Source organism: Perissodus microlepis, chromosome 17, assembly GCF_051167445.1.
Source record: "Perissodus microlepis isolate ML-2025 ecotype Zambia chromosome 17, ASM5116744v1, whole genome shotgun sequence".
NCBI lineage: Eukaryota > Metazoa > Chordata > Actinopteri > Cichliformes > Cichlidae > Perissodus > Perissodus microlepis.
The window spans coordinates 4,348,557-4,374,599 of NC_140477.1; the positions used below are offsets into that span (position 1 = coordinate 4,348,557).

Here is a 26,043-nt window from a genome sequence, read left to right on the forward strand (position 1 = left end):
AGACATGTCAAATAAATATTACAAAATATCACAATGTTTATTTTTTATGATACCAACCTTTCTCTAAGTAGAGGTGCTTTATGAATTTAATTGCATAGCGATTATTTGCAGTCGTCGTGGTAACTCGTTTGCAGCTTGCCTGTGTATCCCGAGCCCGTTTTCTTCGTAACCATGGCTCCTTTATGAGATTGAATCTAATGAGACCTTTAATGGAACAACATGATTGAATTAAGTCTCCATTAGATTAGATAAGATTAGATTTGGCGAAACCTAATTGGTCCAGTGAGGAAATGCAGTCAGCCCAGCGGCAAAAGGAAGAAGACTGAGAGCACAAACGAAGAAGCGGAAGTAATTACTGCTTCACACTAAACTGAAAGAGGCCGAGCCTTTATTATGTTTGTTTCCTGCGCTGAACAGATGCGGAGGTCGACCTCCGTTATACGAGTACAAACAATTAAAAAGAGCTCTGTGATAATCTCTCTGCTGTGCCGGGACTCAGGGTCTGCAGGCGGCTCAAAAGGACTCCCAGCTGAAGGTGATGGAGGGCAGGCTGAAGCAGACGGAGATCAACAGCGCCACACAGAACCAGTTGCTCTTCCACATGCTCAAGGAGAAAGCTGAGATCAACCCGGAGCTCGACGCCTTGCTGGGCAGTGCTTTGCAAGGTAGTGGGCGCCGACAGATCGACTCGGGTCCGAGCCCGTCGGGCGCAATCACCTTTTTTCAGTCATCTTTTTAACCGTGTGCGGCTACTTTTTTACTTTACAGGCTTCCTCAGCTTGTCCAAAAGAGATGTGAAGAATTTGTCACTATGACGCATCAAATTGTCACTGAAGCCGGTAAAATAACGAGTAGCCTTTTTCCTCATCTTTGGGTTTTGATTTTTGATTTCTGTTTGTTTCTTTCTGTGGTGTTGCTGTGAGCTCAGAGTTAGGTTACCTGTCTCCAGGTGAGTGACAAAAATACACAGCAGTACGTTAGTGCGTGAGAGAGCAAAGCACGTGCACACTACACGATTTCCATTAAATGTTGCTCCCAAACTGTGAACTGTTTTCAGTCTGATTTTTTTGTGCAATTAGTTTCCAAATTAGAAAGAAAAAAATCTACATTTGAAAAAAATGATGGAATCTTGCCGTGTGCATCACGTGCATCGCAGTCCTGATAAAAACTAACCCGGCTGTCGTAACTGTGCCAGTAATATGCATGACGTGTCACCCCACCTGCTAGCCAGTCCCACTTCATGAGGATGAGCTGCGATTATGTGGAAGCAGCAGTTTGCGTGTCAGCCTTCCTGTGTTTGTCTTCTCTTGCGTTTTCCTCCATTTCCTTCTCTCCCAGATCACCCTTTATCTAAAACTACACTAAACGACCCCCCGACCTCGTTTATGAACCGCTGCAGCAACATTCTGAACAGTCCCTGACATCTAAAATGTGCCATCAAGGAAGTCACACATGCTTTCCACACTCACAAAGACACATTTTTCTTTGTTTTTCCCTTTTTTAAAATGTGTCTTTATTTGTGTCTGTCATTATTGCAGAGAACGGAGATGACAGCAGTAGTGATGAATCCACCCCCAGTCCAGCCACAGAGGGCAGGTAAATATATACACCTGCACAGGTTATCAATTCAAAAGCACTTTATAGGTTCACAGTGTTAGAAGAAGAAAAAAGTCATTCATGATTTCATGCATCATGATCGCAGAAGTCCCCTTTTGATGAGCATTATCGCCCCTTGCTGTCTTTGCGATTTAAACGAGTGATGCCTGGATCTGTGAAATCCCACGTTCATTGCATGCTAACAACTTTGTGTCACTAACTACTTTGTTGCTTGTACAGAAACCGGATATAGACAAAGCAAATACTAGTTATTGACGAGGCCTGTTTTTGTTTGTACCATTGTAGCTCACGTAGCTGAGCAGGCAACTTTTTCCTGCATGTTATTGTGTGCTGCCGTTAGCCTCTGTTAGCTGCCGTTAGCCTCTGTTAGCTGCTGTTAGCCGCTGTTAGCTGGCATTTGTGAAACCTTCGTTGAAGTGGCTCTAACATTATCAGACTCAGATACTTAGCGAATAAGCTGTAATATGAGCCAACTGTCACATGTGTGAAAGCAATCAAACTGTTTATCAGAGAGAAAGTGTGATTTTTTTAGAACCCTTGAAAGCCTAAAATTAGCTCTCATAATATTGAGGGGTGAGCTGGATGTCTAATCTGCTGAGCGTGTTTATGCACACGCGTGTGCATTAGAGCCCTGGCTTCAGTTCTGGAGATAAATTTGAGGTGAGGAGGAAGAGGATCACTTTCTATCCAGACGCCAGTTGTGTTTTCTCTTTCCTTTTTTTTCCCACTTCTTTGGTGAAGAAGAGCGTTCTCAGACAAAACATAGGGATGATGCTGCATATCTCGAGTCTGAAAGTGCAGGTGCAACTTAAATGCTAATATCATAAAATTGGTAAACATTGTACTGCCTAACACTGCTAACCTAACATGTACTGGGAATAACTGGTTGAAAATTCTTTGTTTCAGCACACTGGCATCAGATTTAATGAAGATGTGTGGTGAATCCAGACCAAGAAGCAAGGTACTGTACTCTGCCGGGCAATGTGCCGCATACTGTTTAAGCCCATGTGTTTTACGTTTAACAGTTAAAAAATGTTTTTAAATTTAAAACTGAATTTACTTTATCATATTTGATCCATATTTTTCCAATTCCCCTCCTGTTTTACTTCATCCAAAGTTAAGCAGAAGTTCCACAATACTTTGTTGAATTTAGGATAATTACTAGCTGCTTAGTGAGTTGTGAGTCCGGTGATCCATGTTCCAAACTATTCTGGTCCCCCAGGCTCGAAGGCGAACCACCACACAGATGGAATTGCTTTATGCCAGCAGTGGAGATTTGTCCTGTGAATCCCCCACTGGAGACTTTTCAGCCCCTCTGCTGCCCCTCGCTGAGCGCCTGGAAGGACCGGCAGACATGCACGGTCAAGCGGTTGGTCAAACCGCTGACCGTGAGCAAACTGTTTCCCCATCTGCGCTGTCTGCCAGGCCAGCTGCCATGTAAGTAGTAAAAGCAACATTTCTCTGCAGGGCACAAAAATATCAAAGTTCTCTTCTGAAATGCCAGATATTTCCGGTGCTCATCATTCAGCATTCTGAAATATTGAAGACTGTTTGTGTGATATCTTGCTACTAAAATGTTACGTGTTATTACTCCAGAAGAACAAAACCCCTTGTGAAATCTTTACCATCTGTAGTTCCAGATCCAGATCACCTACAGGAGCTGAGAGGAAACAACTGGAGCGCTCGCCGCTCAGCCGCAGGAAGATGCACGAGAAAGGAGGCGTGGCGTCGCAGATCCCAGGACCTGTACATGCAGCTCCAGTTAGCACAGCGGAAACTAAAACCAAAGCCAGTGACTACAAATCCCTGTAAGTGTGAACTTCCTTTAATCAGAAGAACAGGTTTGTTTGTAGTTTTAGCCATGTGTCAGTCAGGCCGCAGCTGGATAATTACAACAGAGCCATTCATGAACCCCTGATGAGCCATAATTTCATTTAGGTGATTACTAAAATGAGATGAACCCAGCAGCCTGAACTTCACTGCTTTACTGAGCAATTTGTTGCAAAAGGCAAATGTTAGCATGCTAATATGCCCTTTAAGTTTAACTCTATTTATTTAAGTTTTAAATAACCATCAGATATTAAACATCAGGTATTATATTAGAGTTATATCAGTGCTAATTATTATTTTGTTTCAGGCTGGAGGACTCACCTGCGTTTGAAGGCCACAGGTAATTCATACCTCTTTAATATGTTTAATTAAATATCAAATGTAAGCTAAAATCAGAGGGAATAGTTAACTCTGTACTTCCTTTCCCTTTCATTCTGTCACTGCTTTAACCACTTTAATCTGTCAGCTACAGTATGCCACTACAAGGCTTTGCTGGTGCAGAAAGCTGATTAGTGAAAGTCTAAAATGTTGTGTCATGTTTGTAGGGGTGTCATCAACCCTGTAACAAGCCCCAAGAACAGTCGGGGGGGCAAACTTCAGTGTGTTTATGTAGCTGAGGGTCACACCAAGCCTGTTCTCTGTGTAGACGCCACTGATGACCTGCTGTTTACAGGGTCTAAAGGTAAAAACTGCACCGGCTTTCAAACAGCCACCATGAGAAGACTGTTTTCTATGATTTCTTTCCTTTTTGTTTCTTAATCTGACCTGTGCTCGTGTGTCTTCTTAGACCGGACATGTAAGGTCTGGAACTTGGTGACAGGTCAGGAGATCATGTCTTTGGCTGATCATCCCAGCAGTGTCGTCTCAGTCAGGTACCAGAATACTAGAATTCATTATTAACGTTGATTTTTGAATGTAATCTTTGGATCGATTACTTCCTCTTGCTATTTGTTGCTGTTATTATAGGTACACTTCCAGCCTTGTCTTCACCGTTTCCACTGCTTACATAAAAGTTTGGGACATACGAGACTCTGCCAAGTGTATCCGCACACTCACGTAAGTTCACGCGCCCCTCCGTCCAGCATATGTCATTACGTTTTATCACCATCTTATTGTTTTGCATTTTTATTATGTGTGTAAGGTCGTCGGGACAGGTGGGCTCAGGAGACACCTGTTCTTCTGCTCGGAGTTTATCCATCCCACCTGGAGAGAGTCAGATCAATCAGATTACTCTCAACCACACTGGCTCTTTCCTGTATGCTGCTGCTGGCAATGCTGTCCGCATGTGGGACCTCCGCAAGTGAGTTACAGTAACATCGATAGGAGTTTTAGCTATAAGCAGTTTCATAGGAGGTATTTATTTTGGTAATGATTTCTTAATTTGACTCCTCTTTCTTTAGATTTGCATCTACGGGGAAGCTAACCGGCCATCTGGGGCCTGTTATGTGTCTGACAGTCGAAAAGTTGGGCAGCGGGCAAGACCTGGTGCTCACCGGCTCCAAAGACCATCATATTAAAGTAGGAAGCTACACAAAAATGTAGCCATATATGTGTTGTAGCAGCGTCCTATATATATATAGATAGATAATCTCAATAGGATTTTCAACTCAAATCAGTTGAATTATATTCTGTTTTTAAATAAAACCAAATTACAACAGTTCCTTCAAGGCACTTTATATTGTAAAGTAAAGACCCTAGGAAAAAAAAAACAAAATAAGATGATCCTCTGTGAGGAAGCATGCACAATGTAGAAATACAGATGAAAAAGATGAATGAAGAGGAAACACCTAGTGCATCATGGGAAGCCCAAGAAGCCTAGGGCTATCCATGGGACATGCTCATGCGGCAAGCAAAATGAGTACTCCGGTCCTTTTCCCTCCAGCCATCATTTGAATCTCTTCAAGTTTAACGGTGCACTAATCAGCATTTAGTTATAGCTGCTGGATAGATTATGGCCCAGTGGCATGTTAGCACACCTCTTTAAACCTCTCCAGCCGCCGCCTTGCAGGCCAAATCACACCAACAGTCCAAGCTCCTCCTGGCAGCGGTGTAAAGTGAGTGATTCTCTACAACAGTGGTTCCCAAAGTGGATGGGCACGCCCCCTGTGGGGCGCAGAGGCATTGCAGGGGGAGTGCAAGAATGCTTGGACATTGCTAGCTTAATAGACAGGTTTTTGACAGGGCTCCCACACAAATACAAAGCAGAGGATGAAGCATCACCAAATATGCTTCCAAACCAACTTTCTTCCAAGCCAAAGTCTAAAAACTATGATGATATCTTGCCTTCTGCTTCACCTGCACAACGGTGGTGCTAAGGTAGGCATCCCCGGCAGAATTTGCTTCCCCCTGCGTCGCGCTAGGCTGTCCAAATCATGGACAAACAGTATCCCACATTCTTGATTTTTATTTCACAAACACTTCTTATAATGAATAACTACTCCTGAAAATTTGAAGATGTTAGCTCTTTAAACAGTAAAGTTACAGTCGAATGTGAATAATATCAGGCTGATCCTGCCACAGAATGTTTTTAAACCCATTCTGCACAGAGAGGTGTTTTTTTGAAAAATGTATTGATACCAATGTTGAATATTCTTACACAATTTTTAAAAAAAAAACTAAACGTAAAATAATTACACCATAAAGATGGTTTGTTTTTCTGTTATTTAAAAGAGGTAGTAGTTTATTTTAATTTGTTTAATTGTTTACAAAAGATTTGAAGTTTGTGTGAGGTTGGAGGATGTGTTTGTGTGTGGGGGGGACCACTGCTCTACAAGATGCACATGGTGTCACCGAACGAAAAGTTTTTTCCTGCAGTACTACCAACTGTCCGGAATTGCCCGTTACAATGGGGTAATATTTTGCTTGCCAGGGTAGTGAGGGTTGCATAACCAACAGCATAACTAAGGGAGGATTGAGGATCACCTGATCCAGCCCTAACTATACTTCCAGGGAGCAATGAACAGAGTCGTCAAACTTTATGATAACCACCATATATATAAAGAACAAATGTGCTTGTTTTTCAGATGTTTGAGGTGACAGAGGGCGCTCAGGGTAGTATCACCTCCTGCCATACGTTTGACCCCGTCCATCAGGACAGCGTGGAGTCTCTCACTGTGCATGGAGACTTTTTCTACAGCAGCTCCAGAGACTATTATATTAAAAAGTGGGACTTGGCCAGTAAGAAACTGTTACAGGTATTGTGCATCAAAGATTTTTCCCAAGATTAAAAAGTTTATATCAGTGACTTAAACTTGTAAATCTGATAAACTCTACCCTAACTGTTGGCTGTTATTGCATCTACTAGTCGGTCAATGCCAAGGCAGACTGGGTTAGTGCTCTGGGCGTGGTGCCAGGCTCCCCGGTTCTGCTCAGTGGATGCAGAGGAGGGCTGCTGCGCCTTTGGCACACTGACTCGCTAGCACCCCTCGGTGAGGTCCAAGGACACGACAGTCCGATCAACGGCCTGGCTACTAACAGCAGCCAACTGTTCACTGCCTCTGAGTAAGTCTCCTAACATAGTTGAACACTAGTCAGTAGTATTGAACTACGATCCTGCCATGTTAAAATTACAAATTTTGATTATTATCATAAACTTTACCTTCGTGTTTTCGACAGTGACCGAACTGTGAAGATTTGGGAAGCCAAAGCATCTCTGGAGGATGGATTTTAATGACTGCTGGATTTAATGACACAGGATTGCTCACTGGCCATCAGTCAGTCAACATGAATTATTTGCAAAGTTTCTATAACATCTTCGACTTGAGAAATTACTGACTGGGAAACCCAGAGAGGGTCCCAAATCAATAGTTATGGCAGGATAGGCCCACAATAACCTTAAAACATCCCTGATGCTTCACTTGGAATAGTTTCAGGGAAATCATTCTTTCCAGCTGTGTAGCATTACTGACATTTTAGGTCAAAACATCATCCGTGAACCTCTCAAGCTCCTATAATCATAGAACTGCTGCAGTGGCCAGCTCATTTCATAGCTGTGACTGTAATAGAGTGAAAAGAAAAGTATGGATTTATTGATCCAGGAGTTTGTGGTGTATTCAACATTCCCTGTCAGTTCAGCGCAAGACAACATGGATACTGTCTATGCATATTATTAATTTTTGCCAGAGCTACTAAGAAAAAGGAAAACAGATTAAATTATTTGCTTCATTGCACCAATTTTTCTTCATCAAAACCAAGACTGCTGAAAACGTCTGTGTCCCAAGACAAGACACAGAAATATTTAAACTCCAGCAATAACTGTCTTTTTGTTCACGTGATGGGTGGTTTATTGTGTCTTTCTGGCATTGTTGTGCTGGTCTCTTTATGTATGCATGTGTTCTCAGTTACCAAGGACCAACTGAAGCTGCATATGGTCTTAATATTGAGCTGTTACTGCCAAACCCATCAGATTAAAGTAGAGGCCTCAAAATAAGGCATACACCATGCTCCTTTAACACGGTTCTTATACAGTTTAAATTTACCCAGGCTTAGTCAGGAATAAGCTTTTAAAAAAATAAATAAAATAAAGTGACAATGTTGTATCTCTAACAAACTGCAGGTATCATAGCTGAATAGCACTATTCCTACATTACATATTGCCTTAAAAAGCAGAGAGTACTATCTGCTGAAACATTACCTTTGAAAAAGACTACTTTGTCATTAGACATAACAGCGAAAGACATTTTAAAACCCATAATAATTCAAAGTGTAATGTAATATTTTTAAATAACTATATAAATCTATAATTGTATAAATCTGAACAACATAAAATAAAGTTAACTTTCCTAGCTTAAAAGGCTAGTACCTGCTAGGCTAGTTAGCTTTTAGCTAGTTTAGCTGATACTTTTCACGGTGACCAGAAAACATATCCTGCCCTGTCTTTCTGTAACGAGACAGCTGAATTATGAAACTACTTGAACATTAAATTATATTTGAAATTTCAAAAACAGACGGAAAAATATGCTAGCTAGCTAGCAGCAAATCTATTATTTATTGCATTTGCCCCCACATTTATTCTGCGTGTGGCAAAACACTTAATAAATGTTAGATTGTGATCATTTCTGTGTATGGTAGCACATTGCAACAGGTTTTTACAAAAAGAACTCCTCTGAGTAGGATAACCATTTAAGAACAGGTAATAATGAACATTTGTTCACATTTCCAACTCAACAGCTTTTTCTGATTATAGTCGGCCATCAGCTCGGTTTCTCAATCCTCTGGTTGATGCTTTTTTATAAAGCATCTCTTGGTCTTTTACTTTGTACTTCCCGTTATTTTTACATCTTTATGGTAATCCACTGAGCGTAATTCTCTGCCCATCTTCGATAGTTGTACGACACTTGCACAGCTGAAGCACTGCTCTGGCAGCAATTGCTTTTATGAAACATTCTGATTTACAGTCAGTGATTGTAAATCATTCATCTTGATAGACTCAAGCACCTTGTAATTCCCAAGTCATGTAATACGGTATGAGTTACAGTCTTGTGAAAGCATTTCTTCTTCAAGTGTGTATATGTGCATGTTTTTCCAACCAAATTGTGTGGCAGTTTCTTGTATATTACTGTTTATCTCTGCTGTTTTAGTACTTGTAAACTGCACGTGTGCTGCAGTTAAGCATTTGAAAAGAACATTCAGTCTGTTAAATGTGTAAAAATGCTATGACTATTTATTTATTTTTTCTCAGATTTTTCTGTTGTGTCTTATCCACTGAAAGTTTTTGAACTCTTTCCATCTGATGCCTCTGTTATCTTGCTGTTGTAGACGACTGACTCCATATGCAGAGGTATTATCAGTGCCTGTAATTAATCCTGAACTGTATGCAGTGACTGAGCAATCACTACCTGATAAATGTTGGATATCCCTCATTAAAAAGGTTAGGTAAACATTTGCTCCTGAATTACTCTATCACAAGTATCCGTTAAGTAAATTTGCTGCTCTTACTGGGATACACGAGGTAGAAGTTGTTAGCAAAGGTAAAGTCAGTGGGACTCAGGTAATTGCACTGAAAAATCTTTTTATTTTGTGAGTTGAATTGACTTTCCCTGTCTCACAAGAAAGAGCTTAAATCGAGTACAGAAATCAGTTTTCAGTCCCATTGACTAAATAATCCCCTAGAAACCAGATGAGCTGTAAGTGTTATCCCTCTAATTGTAATGTTATATTTTGAAATGTGACTGTAAATTTCTTCTTGTGTAAATACGCCGTTTCATTCCTGCTGATTCTCTTGTGTACAATTTTTAAGTGATTAAGATCGGTTGCAGCGTGGAAATAAATTTTAATATTTAAAAAAGTTTTGTTTGTTTTTTTTAAGCTTCATGTCTGTCTTGTTTTTTTTCTTTAACTCATGTATTAATATGTTTTGACCACATGGTGGTAGTACTGTATAATGACACCTGAGTGATTGAGTCGGTAAACACAGAGACTGTGCTTCATTTGATGTGCATACAAATGAGGCTTTCTTTCTGTATTATTTTAATCATTTCTGTCATGACTAATTACAATTTCAGGCAATACCCACATCCAAACTCCACAAAAAGAAAACCGCAAATAAATAAATGAACCATTGGATGATGGAATAATTTGTCCTATGGCTCTATGAATAATTATGACTTTAAATATGTGTAGAATCTTAAACACTGTGTGTCCTCAACATGCGATATATACATTGTGCAGTATCTTCCTCTCTGTACCCATTGAGTGATTATTTGTCTGCCAGCTTATTTCAATTGCCTTTTAATTATAACTCCAGGCAGCAGCACTGTCTGAAGTGTACTGCTAAAGACAAAGCAGGAGGCAAAAAAGATTAAAAAATAATAATGTAAAGAGTGATAGAAGGATCAATCTCCAAAAGTTGATTCTGTTCATCTGGACGTAGCTTTTTTGTAGGACAAACGTTTCGTCACTCATCCAAGTGATTTCTTCAGTCTCAGCTGACTGCAGGTTTCCCCAATCTTATAAACAGAAGAAGGATCGATATTCAATGTTCAGAGGTAGTGAGAGCAGCAGAGTGTTAACTGGCCTCATGGCAGAGGAACAGTGTCTGACACTTTCTTGTATGTACTGTGTTGAACTTTAATTCTGTTCCACTTTATACTAATATGCCTCATAAGTGCAATCAGATGACATAACACCCACACAATGCCACTTTCAACCTCATTAACTCAGCACAACTTATTTCCTTTCTCTGCTTTTATTTTGACAGGGAATTGATTATGTTTCATTTGAGGTTCTCCTATAAAATCGCACTTCACAAACTGATTAGTGGATGATTGATCTCACTTAACTACATAACATTTGCAACTTGTAATTAATTTAACTTGTATGTCTGTAAGTTATGAATTTGCGATAAGCCACCGCATGCAGCAGAAGCATGCATGTAGCTACATAATATTCTGACAGATACTGTAATGTCGGGTATGACACGTTCTTGTGGATGCTCCAGCACATTTGGGGTTGAGGTGGCATGGAAGACAGGTCAGCGCTTTTAATGGGGAATTCACACGGAAAGGATTCACGCATCACGCGGCACTTTATGACTGAGTGTTTGTAGAAAAATATCACACTTTAAAGGAAGTAAAACATAACCAGACTGCAATGTCTGCAACGTCCTAGAATGATAACATGTGTGTCAGCTACCACAGACAAGACAGTATTACTGCTGCTGTTTCAAAAGACTAGTTTTTGAAAAACAACGTGACAGTTTTTATACCTGACACCGGCTCTGTCCTACCAGCTCCTCTGGAATTTACGGAATTTAATAAGAGCCGAGTTACTGTCGCATAAAGTACAACCCTGATGATCAGGTTTCACCAGAAATCAATTACAATCTGTCGGGCTGAAGGTGTGGACTGGGAATTCCACTTTCAGTTTAATTGCGACGTAATGTATGATGAGTTCAGATAACATATCCTCCTCTAATCTGCTCAGTGAACGCACTGATTGGTGATGTGTGGACCTTAAGCAGATGCTCTTGTTTCACAGTTAATTCTGTCTGAGTAATGGGATTTCTGCAGCTGCATGTGCTCTGCATTTATCCAGGGATTACAATCAATACCAGTTCATTTTTGTCTGTGAAATGGTCCTGGGCAAGGGGGGAGATTTCGCTTTTTCTCTTCGTGGCTTGCCCTCTTCAACACTGGTCAAGAAATTAAATTAAAACAAGCAGTGGAATACCAGAGGGAGACCAGAGGCAGTTCTCTGTTTTTATCTTTGGATGATTTCCTGAAATAAATGTGGGTGTGATTGGTAAGAAGAATGTAGATTAGTATGCGGCGTGGAAAAAAAAACGAACACCTAAAGCACCTAATGTGCTTTTCATTTCTTTTAAAGCCATATGAAAACAAATCTAAAGACTGAATCAGCAGGACAAGATGAGGGGCGAGGAAACCCACCACTTGGTAGTTAAAGACGTTTTTCTCAGCAGCAATGAGGATCTGGAGGACACGGTAAATAACCACCATTGGTTCCATTTTCCACAGAGTGAATCCTCCACCGGCGCCCCTGTTTTATGACCAGAACTGATGAGCCACTGCTGCCTCCTCTCCTAATGCGAGTACAGAAATCACCCTATCTCAGTGGATCTCAGTTATGATGCAAAATAGACCGGAAAGAACAACATTTTTAATACGTCTATAAAGTGTTTTAGCACGAAATTAGAGAGCGGTGGCTTAAAAGCTTTGACACCGTGAGCCACTTGGAGAATAGAGAGGTTGGAAACTAGGCGAGTGATCGTGAATAAAAAGAGGGCAACAGTGAGAATTGAGAATGTAAAGTGCTTGTTGACAGAATGGACTTAGACTCTGAATTGAATCATCTACTTTAGATCTCTTTGTATGAGTGCAGATCACTATGAATTATGTAAATGTCAGTGACTATTAAACCCAGAGAATTCTCCAGTTGAACCCTGTACAGCGAAGAGTCAATTAGCACATCATAACCACATAGGATGTTTCACAGGGGCAACATTCCTGAGCTGAAAGAGAAACATAGATGAGCATTATCTCTTATTTACTGTAAAATGTACTCTAATACTTGAGAGCCAAGTTGCTGAGGGGGCATCACTGAAGCTAATACATACATTATGTCAAAAAATTGCAGGTGACAGACGAGGTTGACGAGTGAGGGTTTGATCTCACAGTGAAACTGGGGACAGCACATGCTAGCATGACACTAATTAGGTGACAAAATCTGGGGAAAGTAAAAGAAAACTCGAGAATGTGTATAAAAAATACCTTTATGTTGCTGGGGGTAATGATGAAATGCTTTTTTATCGCTTAAAAAATGATATTGGTTCATCACTACCTAACACGCATTGGTTAGCGACTTGTGATTGGCGAGGCTTTATACATCAAGCAAAGTACGCCATGAACACCATGGTTAGTATTGCTAACTTCCCCATTCAGGTGAAGAGGCTTTTAACTCACAGGTTTAAGTGTTACTAAACACTAGACTTATAACACTGGAGTTATAGGACCGTCACACTGACTGGCAGGTGTATACAATACAAGTGAGTGTAGCTGGCAGTTTGTAACCTAGTCAGCTAAGCTTTATCTTTGCTAATTCAAGTCATGGAACAGGAAAGCTAAACCATACTTAGCTGTACTAAGAGCTTGTCTTACGTCATGTTTGTGAAATTCTAGTAATTCATTTTAGTTACTTTTTACTACTACTACTTTTATATTATTTTGTGCTAATTAGCAAGCATGGGTGTCCATGTGACGGGCTCATGCATATTGTAGATGCAGCTTGCTAGCTTGCTAGTTTTACCTGATAACCATTGTGCTTCACAGTTTCATCCAAATGTGAACGCTTCTGACTCCACTTTTTAAAAAAAAAGAAAAAAAGAAGAGAGTAAATAAACATGGGCAAAAAAGTGACTTTCACGCAACCTCTGTTAAGGTTCTCAGTCATCCAGGTCATTGTAGTCTAAGGAGCTTAGAAAGAAAAGCGTCTGAATTTCTTTAAGTTGCTTGAAGACGTTTCACCTCTCATCCGGGAAACTTCTTCAGTTCTAAGGTCAAATGGTGCAGTGTCCCAGATTTTAGCACTATTGGAGTGTTCCCCAAGAGGGACATCATTTTGGACAAAGAGAAAAGATGGTTTGAAAGAGGAGTGAAAGAAGCCATCTATGTCCACTGTGAACGACCATCTTTGAACAGAGGCGGTGGTTTACGACACCAACTGTCTGCCATCTATAATCCAGTTTTGAGATCCTTCCCAGACACCTTAACGCCCACTCACATCCTGGGCCTTTTGACCTCAGGAAATCACATTATAGGGTGGGGCTAGGTTTCACAGCGGGTTCACCCGAAACCCTGGCTGATTGTGACCTACACCTGTTTTCACACCTTGGCTCGTGTGATTAGGTAGTGGATTAATAGGGGGTCCATATCCCTCTTGGGGAAACACTCCCATAGGGCTTAAATCTGGGACTCTCCACCTTTTGACCCTAGAACTGAAGAAGCTTCTCGGATGAGAGGTGAAACGTCTTCAAGCAACTTAAAGAAGTCCAGACGCAAATTTTCTATTTGTTAAAGTTATAAAGATTTAAAACACTATTAAAACACTTTAAAACACTATTAAACGCTATTAAAACACTAGCTATTGGGTAGATTTTTTTAGAAATGGAAACGTGGGCTAGTATAAAAAAGAAATATCTTTTCTTCTGTTAATTACAATGATTTCTACTCAAGGGAAAAAGAAAAATACTGAAACACTAATGCTTCTATGAACACCAGTGGTTACTGTACAGTATGTAGGTGGGTGCTTTAATAGAGATGCATTGGTTAGCGTCTTCTTCCTGTGCCTGTGTGGGTTTTCTCAGGATGCTGCAGCTTTCTCCCACAGTCCATGTTAGGTTAATTGGTGATTATAAATTGGCTGCAGGTGTGAGTGGTTGCGTGTGTGCGTCTGTTAGTTTGTGATGGATGGTGAGCACATTGACCCGTCCAGTATGTACCTTACCTCTTGCACACTGCCAGTGGAGCTAGGCTTCAGTAACCCTGTGACCCTCGATGAGACGAGTACGTGGAATGGATAGCTGGTAACACAGTTGTGTGTAATAATTACTATATGTGGGGGATTTATTGGTTACAATTGGCTTCATGTTTTATGCATGCGCAGGGACTCAGCTGCTCAATTATGATTAATGGATATCATCATTCTGACAGCATGGACCCAAAAGTTTTTTGTGTATCCGTGCATGTGTGTGTGCTTTTGTCTAACTGAGACAGTGTTGCTTCCTGTGGTGCTCATTCTTGTGGTGATGATGTGATGTTTGCGCCTACATTGAGCTTCTGTCTTTCTTTCTGTGCCACCTGCAAATACTGTATGTTTGTGCCTGTGTATTAATTTTTGCCCTTGCACTTTTGTGTGTGTGTGTGTGCCCGTGTGTGTGTGTGTGTGTGTGTGTGTGTGTGTGTGTGTGTGTGCCTGCCCGTGTGTGTGTGTGTGCCTGCCCGTGCGTGTGTGCCTGTGTGCGTGTGTGTGTCTGTGTGCCTGTGTGTGTGTGTGTGTGTGTGTGTGCGTGCGTGTGTGTGTGTGCGTGCGTGCGCGCACCCATCCACCGCACTGCCCACATGGACACAGGGCAGGGGTATGATGTTTGCCCCAAGGTGCTGTAATAGTTTTCACCATCATGCTGCACATTCAACTCAGGGCGTGTCAGTGCCTCTGTGTGTGTGTGTGTGTGTGTGTGTGTGTGTGTGTGTGTGTGTGTGTGTAAGACAGCTATATTTAGAGAGGTAGCCAGTAAACACACTGACTAATACCAAGATGCGTCATTTTAAAATCTTCTGACTCCATCATCCCAACACGATGCTTTCACAAACACACACTCATGTGATATATACCACAAGTAGACACTTTTTTTTAAACATGCATTGCACTCGGCCTTGTGACATTCCTTACATTATCTTATTATTATTATGTCCTTGCTGCCTTGTTTACTAGCACACACGTGTTTCCTGATAAGCTCTTACAAACTCACACACATATACACGCCTCCAGAGAAACATTCAAAGTACTGTAGAGCTACTTTTGGAATCGCACACTCATCACACAGTGTCCTCATATTGCGACTCTCCTCCTTATCCCTTCACATTCATCACGCTGTCATTCTATTCTCTGCTAGCGGAGGGTCTCCCTTTCAGTTAATTAAATCCGATGCTTATCCTCCTAGCGTGGAGAAAGGGGTAGAGAGAGTGAGACAGTTATTAATGTTTCTTCACAATCACTAATAATAATAACACTAACAATCTCCTCACAGGCTACAGAGACTAGAAGAGTGTGTGTCTAGACACACGGACAGACATGAAGGCTGGATTATCCACAGGGAACAAAACAGCCAACGAATCTGTGGGGACTCAAACCACCAGGGACAAAAAAGGGGGGGATTGGAGTTTTGGTCCTATCCAGTGATTTGCTATTGCACTTACAGCAAATACTGTAGTTAACTGACTTCAAGCTTGAAGTTGCAGATGCCCTTTAGTCTGTATCTCAGCTAAAAATCCCAACACGTACTGTTTATAATGCAGGCTTAATGCTTGTTTTTCCTGGCATAATAAAACTTATGTTTGATATAATGCTGAAAGAAATCACATAGCAAATCATAATTAGTATTGTTGTCATCTTTGAGCCCATTTCACACAACCATGATAATATAGGAGCATAAAAATGGACCAGGTCAAAAAACAACAATCTTTAAATTTGTCTGAATATTCAGAAATTGGATTTAGAATGTAAAAAAATATTAAAAGAAATAAAAACGAAATAATAAAATGAAAATAATTATCTGGTTTAATTGGATATTAAACATTTGGCACATTTATTCATTGGCATTAGGTATGCTTTTCTATGTTTTTATAACCAAGCTTGTGTCAATATATTGCTATACTGACTTCATTTATGGACTCCGTCATGATAATTTAGTCATTTTACAATAGGTTGCTCATTTTTGTGACGGACAGGGACAAATCCAAGGTTTGGCTGCAGACTGATATCTGGCTATTACAAACAATTTATGTTGAAGCCTGTCAGAGAGCTTGGCACATACCAGAGTTACGTCAAACAACTATTACATATCTGGGAGAACATTTTTGTATAAACCTTTTTCCATGGTCATTGTTCCCACATATCTATATTTTAAGAGCACCACCACCTACTGAAATGATTTTGTGAGGTCTGTCTATAATTAAAATTTTACTTAAGCAGCAGCCATTACAGTTTTTTGTTCTAATTAATTGAGGACTACATGATGCAAAAGCCACGTGATGTACTTAAAATGGCAGTCTTGCCTAGACAAGGAAATGATAAGAGAGAAAAAATAGCAGTGACCAGCTGACAGGCACAAGGGAAAGCAATAAAATAAGAAGATATTAGCTTAATTGCCACCAATGAATGGTATGAAAAAAATGAATGTAACTACTGGGATTGTTAGTGAAGTTTGGTTTTGAAGCTTTAAAGTGAGCATTGTATTGTGTGTGCAACATCCTCAGCTTGTGTTTAATAAATACAAACAAATTTTCCATCATGTTGCAATCAGGCTGAGTCACTATGCAACTAGTTGCATGGTTGGATGGTTGGATTATGTATACTCCAGCTGTATACTGCCAATAGTAGTTACTCATTTGCCTTTACATGCATATGAACTTGAAATAGCATCCCATTCTCAATCCAAAGGGTGCACCTTGAAACCTTCTGGGATGGCTTTCTTCAAGGTTTAGGAGCATGTTTATGGATATTTTTTACTTTTCTTCCAGAAGCACATTTGTGAGGTCAGACACTGATGTTGGACATGAAGGCCTGGGTGGCAGTCTTCGCTCTAATTCATCCCAAAGGTGTTTTATCAGGTTGCGGTCAGGACTCTGTGCAGGCCAGTCAAGTTCTTCCACACCAACCCCGCTCATCCATGTCTTAATGGACCTTGAATTTGTGCACTGGTGTCCAGTCCTTGTGGAACAGAAAGGGGGCATCCTCAAACTATTCGAACAAAGTTGGGAGCATGAAATTGTCCAAAATGTCTTGGTATGCTGAAGCATTAAGAGTTCCTTTCACTGGAACTAAGATGTTGATCCCAGCTCCTGAAAAACAACCCCAGACTTGTCCACTGGATTGCCAGATGGAGAATCGCGATTTGTCACTGTAGAGAACACATCCCCACTGCTCTAGACTCCGGTTGTGGCATGATTTACACCTCTGCATCTGACGCTTTGCATTGCACTTGGTGATGTAAGGCTTGGATGCAGTTTCTTGGCCATGGGATCCCATTCTATGAATATCTCTGGGGACTATTGATAAGCTAATCTGAAGGCCACATGAAGTTTGGAGGTCTCTGCGGAAAGTTGGTGACCTACGTATACTATTAGGGATTTTATGTGGCCTCCCACTTTGTCACTGAGCTTCTCTCGCTCCCCATTGCTTCCACTTTGTTATAATACTAATAGTTAAATGCAAGGACATTTATTGACTGGACTTGTTGTACAGTCCATGCTGTGCAAAGCTGGAATTCACTGAACTTCTGATTGTGACCCATTTTTTCACAAATGTTTGTAGAAGCAGTCTTGATTTTATATATCTGCAGCCATGAAAGTGATTGAAATGTCTGAACTCAGTGATTTAGATGGTTGAATCAGTTCTTTTGGCATTATAGTGTATATAAAAGCAAGGTTGCCCAGTGCTTATGTCATTATAGATTCAATTGGTGCCTGGAGTTCTGGATCTTCTACAATCATCTAGTTGCAATCAGCAACTCTGCCAGTATTTGTGCCAGAATTTCTGAATGTGTATTTCTTTGAGATTGTAGCTGAATTCTGAATATAAGTACTTAATATGGATTTCTGTTTAATTTGAATTTCGTGACCCTGATATGGATAAGCAGCAGAGGATGGATCGATTGTGAATTTCTGTTTGTGTAGATGGTAACAGATTTGCAACAGCCAACAACAGATTTGTTATTTCTGACAATTTATCACAGTTAATTGCCATATTATCATGAACAGATTGCATGTATTGACACTTTGACCCCCTTCAGTCTGGTAACTGGTAAGCAGACTGGTCTGTCTTATTATCATTTTACTGCCATCTTAGTGCACCAGAGCTGATTTGAAGATGGCAGCTGACTGCAAGTGGTTGCAGATCTAGTCCCCTTCTTTTTCAGGTGGTGCCAAAGACTCCAACCACTGTGTGACTGTAGTAAAAGATGCCAACCCCATTTGTAGGTAACAGCCTCACCCGGTATGTATATATATTAAAAAAAGGGGGAAGAAGAAGTTGAGTGATATTTTTATCTTGTGAGAAGAATTCATGTATGGACAAGCCTTTTCACAAGCCTGAGCTAAACGATATTAATGACATGACCTAGGGCTGATGGGTGATGGTGAAGTGGGGAATGTTTTGCCCTAGGCCCCTTAAGAGGTTAATGCGGCCATGGAAGACGTGGCTAGGGGTGTTTCAGCTAAAAGCCTACATTGAACTGAACTGAATTAAACTGAATTCAAGTAGAGTGAATAAGAGTATTGAGACAGGGCCAGGAGAAATATGTGTGTGTGTGCACATACACACACATGCACAGGAAATACTTTTCATGACACATTTATTGTTTTTGCGTAATTGGCGATTGTATCATTGTCAGCATTTCCATGCCTGTAAATGTGAGGCTGCTGAAATTCAATGACCTAAACAGAAGTCAGCAGAACTGAACAGGAGTGAGACACAGACAGAAAGACACCGACGGGAAGCGTGTGGCAGAATGAAAATAAAAGAAAAAGAGGGAAGGGCGATAGAAAGAGAGGAATACACACAGAGAGGCGAGAGTAGTGTGACATCACATCTTCCAGCCCCTCTCTCTCTGGCACCTTTGCTCCAGTTCTCGCCGAGGAGGCGCAAACACAGTTTCTCGCTATCCTCCTTCAGCGCTCGTAAAAAGGGGCAGGACCGCAGTAAAAGGGGAAAAGGAGGAAAAACATTGACAGGATGAACAACAGTTTCCTAAGCATGGCGTCGATAGTAGATTTCGACCCGCTCAACCCTTCTGTTCCTGCCACCAAAGTTGAAATCACGGTGTCCTGCAGGTAGGGGAATGTGTGTGTGTGTGTGTGTGTGTGTGTGTGTATGTGTGTGTGTTTTACCTGGTTTTAAGTCTGACAGGGAGACGAGGGAGAAAAAAACACCGAGCTGGAAGTCACCTGGGCTTCAACTCCGAGCAAGTTTGCGTTTAGTTTCAGTTCGGCGGATTTTACAGCACCTGCAAGGAAAACGTCGCATCTGCTCTTCAGTTTATGGCGTGAAGAAATTACATTAACTTTGTGTTAGCGAAATCATTCACTTTTGCGTCACTTAGTGTCAAAACTAGTTATGACTGCTAATGAAAAAGGACAACGCAAACACGGGGCTGTTAGAGATTAAGTTAATGAAATATGGCAACCTCGCTGTGGTTAGCAAAGAGTCATTTATGAAGATGTGCCAACTTTGCAGTATTAGCTAAATTTATAGAGCCTATTAAGTGTGACAAGCCACGTACGAAACCAACCTGACTCCGTATATCGACATAACATGGTAATACCAGAGAAAACGGGACAACCGCTCAGAAGCTTGAAGTATAAACGTGTTATTTGATACCAAAGATATATTAGGCAGTAACACCTTAGAAGGTGTTATTGCTTATTATATTGGGATTTTCTTGCTGCCTCGCTGTCTGCCCGGTTGTTTGGTGTTGTTATCGCAGTTTGTGACAGCTGACAGTTGCTGCTGCTCGGTCACCTGTCAAACGAGGACATTATTTTGGCACAGCTAAAGCAGTTTTTGTCATTTCAGCCTGCTCATAAACATTTAGATCCAGACATCTTAGACATTTCACCCAACGGGCTGTGTGCCTCACGGGTCAGACACATGCTCTCCAGAGCCCCAGTGTGAGGCAGGCAGTGACGGCCGTCAAATGAAATAGACACTGTCAGTGATGTCCTCTGTCATGACTTGATAGATCCGTAAATGTTTAGACTAGGACAGCCTGATACAAGCGGTAAAGCTCTGGTGCAGATGAATGTCATCACTGGTGCAGCATCTGTTGGTGTTGGAGGTTCAAGATTTTCCTCTGATAAAATGAGGTTTGTGTAGTTTGCAATATGTAAATCCGCAATTATTCAGATGTTTAACGGAAATGTTCTTTGAAAAGGAGAAGTTCTTCCAGAAATTAAAAAAACAGGTTCACAGGTTCAACACCGAGGATGAAGGAAGTGAAGCCACTTTTGAAAATGCTGTTGTGTAACTCTTCATAGTCAGAGCATTGTTGTGGCTTTTCCAAACAAACACAAAAAAGAGGTGTGGCTGTCAGAGTGTCTGTCGCTGTGTTGATCCTGTGATAGACTGGAACACCCTACCCACAGAACGTGTACCTTGGGTCACATTACAATAAGTTGAAATTTTCCGAAGAAGCAGTGTTAAAAGTGTTAACAATCTTAATAATTATTTACAGTAATTTGCTCAGTAATAAAGTTCAAATTTTGGTCAGTTATTGATTTTTATTGGAATTTCAACTTGCTACATTTTACTCAGACTGTGATCAACCAAAGACAGTTGACTAAAATCATACCGGCACAACATCCAGTGTATTGGTGGTGGCCGATTCTGAGATTGGCAAAATATCCCAAAAGATGTATGTTGGTTTACTATTTCTGGAAGCTATACCTTGTTGGGAGTTGAGCAGTAAGATTTTTATTATGTTTACTAAAATTTTCGCCCATCTGGTTTAACAAAATACAGCCTCACTGGAGATTTTGACATGGTGTAAATTAATTTTGAGCATATGCATTATGATTGGATGTAGCCATCGTGCGATCACTCTTTTTTTTTTCCATCTTGGTGTTTTGAAGTCCGACTAGGCAAGAAAAAATTGGAAATGACTGTGAAACCAGATGCTCATTGCCTAATTGTGATTGGCTTACGGTTATAGAGCAAGATGGGTTGCCCCCTGCTGACCATTTTAAAGAATGTAGGTTTACGTACATATTCTTTAAATACCTGAAAACTGTGTTTGGAGCTCTGAGTGAAAGTTAAGTAATCCAGCAATCCCACAGGAGTGAGATTGTAGGGGTGTTTTTCACAGGTTGTCTGTTCTCTATCATATCGAGGCTATCGTTCCACTCCATTACATATTCTTTATGTATGGAATGAAGAGATGGTCTCTCACTCAGAAAACCCAGGTTACAATGTAACCACACGTTCCACCCGCTGCTAAAAATAATGGACTATTCTTTGGAGGCTGTTGGTGTAGGGCTACCTCATTTTCCAATTGTCAAACCAATTAGAATTTTGTTGGATCATAGCATACTAACCAAATAAGTTGACCATAGCACCGTGACACTACATCACTATATTTGAGCACTGTTTCCACAGATATTACTTTTTTGTTTTTTTCCAAATGTTTACAAGTTGTTGTGATGCTGCTGGTAGAAGTGCTGCCCAAGTGCCTCAGACACTGTAGCTACTGTATTTCCAGAAGGTTTCATCTCCTTAGTAACAGAGGGATAATGTCATCTACCAGCTGTATATATGAACATGTTTTGTCAGAGTTTGCAAATGTCTGAGTCACCCAGCTCCACAGCCCCAGGGGGCGGGGGGTGTTTTAGTGGCTATCCTCCCACCTCTGACCAAAGGGAGGGCAGGAATGCTACAGTTACATGTTTCTGTGAGCTTAAACCATATACATTGTGTGTTGTTTAATAGTTTTTGTCAGTGGACCCGGTGGGCAGTGTTGAATATTGCCATGGTTACTACTTTTAGGTTCCCCTCTGTGCGTGTAGGGTGGTGTTAGAGTGAGACAATGGCTTAAGAGAGAACAATGCGAGTGAGTGGTCATGATGTCAGATAGTGTGGATTGCAGTGTGTTAAACATGGTTGCAAGTCTTGGGTTTGGTGTTTTTTAATGGCAGTGAGTGCAAAAACCACCAATTAATGATGAATTAATTTGAATTCCTTTCATTGCAAATTCTTGAAAAGCTTTAGATGCCCATTCTAGTTTTCTGCAGTCATCGTTTTCAGCACTCATGTTTAATTGCTGCTCAAACTAACGCAAACGTCTGGGAGACACTCGTTGAGTCATGAACGACCTGCTGCAATGAGATGACGCAAGAGAGAAGTCAAGAAAAGAAGATGAGACTGGCTCATATAATTGCTGTATAGTCAGTCTTGACATAACCATTGCAAAAATATTGATACACTCTCTTCACTTGCAATCCTGACTAATTCAGATAATGCTCCCAGTCTATGGGGACAGGAAATAAGACCACGGCTCGGAGTCAGCAGTGTGCTGAAGACATTTGGCTGATCGATGGGAGAGCCCGAGGTATCAGCTAGAATCAGTACGCTACCAACTCTGCCTACTGTGTTGCACAAAAGCACACAAGCATGCCAGTCTGTCCGCACATACTGTATACTGATGAATGGCCTCAAGTCCAGATATTCTGTTACAGTTATCGATCTGACCAGCACACACCTGTTTGTTTGTTTTTTAGCACACAAACCCAGACATAAGCTTATGACATTCTAAAGTGTTTTGAAAAAGTCTTTGCTTGTAAAGCTTGTCCCAGCCTTATAATGTCGAGAAATGTGCAGTGAGTCAATAGAGTGCTGTTGAGTACAGACGACTTGCTTTCTATTTAACTGTAGGGTCAGTGTTTTAGTTTGTTTGCACGAGTATATGGGTTGGGAAATGTGCTAAAATGTTCCATCCAGCCATGATGATTACTGGTAATTTAGCAGCACTATACTAGCGATTGCTGATATAATATCCAAAGAGCTATGTGTGAGGAGATGAACTGCATACGCCCACTTGCTAAATATCACCTAGGTGGGATATATTTAGTTTTAAACTGGATAAAAACCAAAGAATGTGAATGATGCAATCAGATAACAAATGCAGCGCTTGCAGTCTCTAAATCAACAGAGTTAAAGCATCCTAATAAATTATTAGGGTGTATAACGTGATTGTGATTAAAGAAATCAAAAACACAAAGCAGCACACCACTGGTAGACCTAGCATGGTCTCTGGATTAGCAGACGTTCTGGTGAGACTTACACTTTGATGCTTCAACAGTACTTAACTTCAACCACACAGTGGCAGGTTTCCAAGCCACTGCATACAAGATGTGTACAAATCACAGCTCTCGCTCAACCATGCGGTCTGACCCAGCAGTGGACTTGAGGACAAAGTGGACAGCAACAAAAATAATGAAATTCCTTCTCACAAAAACAATAATATCAACAACTAGCTGATCACTAATAGCCATATATATTGGTCCAGTAGTCCAACCCAGTATATGTTATCTTATTCTTCAGTTTATGCTAAAAAGGTGTCTTAAACTGCAAACATTGTAACTTATGACTGTAACAGTTATCTGCTTCTGTCCTGCTTACTTGTATAGTTATGCAGAGGACAAATGCATCACTTACACTAATCACTGTTGGCAAAACATTGGCAGTGCACCTTCATGATATATATATATATATATATATATATATATGTATTGTTTCATGGATGATAGTTGCATCTGAATGAATCTTAACATACTGTTTGCCATGCCTATACAGGTTGTCTTCATTTGAATAGGGACTGTTTTGAAATGTGAAAAGAGGCCAAATTTGAAAATAAGGTCATATTTGTATAGGCCCGAAGGCTGGGACACATGACTGCTGTGATCCTAATGGATTCACTGAAAAAATGTGTCATTGTATCTACTTTAAACCACAAGTAGTCCTGCAGCTTTTGGTATTTCTCTGTAAGAACGGGAAGGCTAATCCCATGATGCAATGTAATGTTTGTCCACACTGAGCATTCACAATAACTGCTGTGCTCTCAGTACATTAGTAGAAATATTGAAATGTGTTGTTGTTTATCAAAGAACAAAATGTAAATTCAGTTAATGTTAGAGGCAGAGCCCACACTGAGTTCAGATGTAACCTTTACCGTGTGTCCATTGCTTAAGTGCTGTTAGGAACTGGTAGCATGTTGTTACCTATTGCTTAAGCAGCAATGGGAGAATGGAGGCGTCCCACATAGAGCGCATATAGCCTCAAATCAGCTGGTAGTGGAGAGGCGAGGTAATAATTTACCTGCCATGCTGTGCAAGAGGTCAGTTGTATTCTGTTAGCTAGGGGAAACCTTGACTTTTCTCTTATTTTTAGAGGTCTCATTTAGCAGCAGAGTTGTCAGTATATGCTGACAAGTGTATACCGACAGTTTGAAACTGCAGAAAGACGGCCACCAAGATCAAACTGCATCACCTTCCTTGGTTTTTCATTAAACTTACTTAAAAAGCTCCTTCTGTTGCCAACATGGCTGATGCAACAGCACCTGAATAACTATGCTGATTGAATATTGTTTATATATACACACAAAATCTTGTGCTGACAGCTTTATCACTACTTCATATGCATAGACTTGATGCAGAATGAAATGGCTTTGCAAACTCGGTTCTGCTTAGTCAGAGTGTTACAATGTTAGGACAATGTGTATATGAAAGGACAGTAAAGCAGCGGTAAAAGAGCAGCCTACTGCAGGCGTATGCTGAAATACTGTTTTGATGTTTGACAATCTTGCATTAGCGCTACCACTTTTATCTGGCACTTCTCTGGCTGGAATGAATGCTATGAAAAGATAAGCTAGTCTTTTTGTTAGTCGTATAGTAGGAGTGTTAAATGGTGTTTGTAATTTGATATACTGCTCGTTAGATTACTTTTACATTACTCTGTAAAGAGGCCTGAGATACATTGTTGCAGAATTACCAGTTTACCAGTTTGCATTACCACACAAAAACACAAATTCCTATAATAATGAGGACACATGAGGTGTTTATTTCAGTGCAGTACAAACACAAAGCCACCGGAGTCTGAAACCAGCCCAAAGAACACTTCCCAGCATCGCCATAGTGATTCTGCTGTAGAAACAGGTATAGGAAAAAGTGAAGACTACAGTGCTAGAAGTGAGCTTTAACATCATTGTCAGCTCTTCACTACTGGCTTAGTGTCAGCATGCTCTCTGTGCCGTTGCTTGTATTGTGTCACTGTCACTTTGTTACCAGCAGTTGTGCAGTTTGCATTTTACCGTCACATTAAGCAATAAATATAAAAGTAAGGTCCACATTTCCATTCCTCAGAAGTTGTAGACCGCCTCACCATTTTCCTTCTCCAGGTTTAATCCTTTTCTATCATGAAACATATAGGTTACTCTGTTGCTAAGCCTTGTGGCTCTTTTTTAAGTTTTCAATGATGATTTAGGACAACCCAAATAGTTTATTGAACTTTCACCAAGATTGAAAAAGATGAATATTGTGTTCCAGTCTGCAGTAATCTTTCCCCAAGGCAAGGAAAACGGATTGATTTCGGTCTCCTTATTAGCACATTGTGTTGTCAGTGTTGGGAAGGTTACTTTTAAAATGTATTCCACTACAGATTACAGATTACATGCCCCAACATGTATTTTGTAACGTATTTCGTTACGTTACTCAATGAGAGTAACGTATTCTGAATACTTTGGATTACTTAATATATTATCATGCTTTTTACAACTACATGAATGTACTATTGCTGTGATTTATTACTGTTACTGAA

General features: G+C 40.6%; 2 protein-coding genes across 4 annotated transcripts in view; both read left to right on the forward strand.

Annotated features, from left to right (window-relative positions):
* Window positions 1-10,059, forward strand: part of LOC146369075 (kinesin-like protein KIF21A) — a 42,465-nt gene extending 32,406 nt beyond the window's left edge. For 2 of the 3 annotated variants that reach the window (XM_084909569.1, XM_084909571.1), the window contains 15 exons: window positions 500-665; window positions 929-949; window positions 1,539-1,596; window positions 2,524-2,578; window positions 2,840-3,054; window positions 3,252-3,425; window positions 3,755-3,787; window positions 3,993-4,129; window positions 4,235-4,319; window positions 4,414-4,503; window positions 4,589-4,747; window positions 4,848-4,965; window positions 6,471-6,641; window positions 6,752-6,948; window positions 7,063-10,059. In XM_084909569.1, the coding sequence (XP_084765695.1) occupies window positions 500-665; window positions 929-949; window positions 1,539-1,596; window positions 2,524-2,578; window positions 2,840-3,054; window positions 3,252-3,425; window positions 3,755-3,787; window positions 3,993-4,129; window positions 4,235-4,319; window positions 4,414-4,503; window positions 4,589-4,747; window positions 4,848-4,965; window positions 6,471-6,641; window positions 6,752-6,948; window positions 7,063-7,117 (1,734 nt within the window). In that variant the 3' untranslated portion in view covers window positions 7,118-10,059. The remainder of the gene's footprint in view (window positions 1-499; window positions 666-928; window positions 950-1,538; window positions 1,597-2,523; window positions 2,579-2,839; window positions 3,055-3,251; window positions 3,426-3,754; window positions 3,788-3,992; window positions 4,130-4,234; window positions 4,320-4,413; window positions 4,504-4,588; window positions 4,748-4,847; window positions 4,966-6,470; window positions 6,642-6,751; window positions 6,949-7,062) is intronic. The other variant, XM_084909570.1, reaches the window with a different exon arrangement.
* Window positions 10,060-19,151: 9,092 nt separating this feature from the next.
* Window positions 19,152-26,043, forward strand: part of LOC146369076 (copine-8) — a 103,134-nt gene continuing 96,242 nt past the window's right edge. The window contains exon 1 of the mRNA XM_084909223.1: window positions 19,152-19,511. Coding sequence (XP_084765349.1) covers window positions 19,414-19,511 — 98 coding nt within the window. The 5' untranslated portion in view covers window positions 19,152-19,413. The remainder of the gene's footprint in view (window positions 19,512-26,043) is intronic.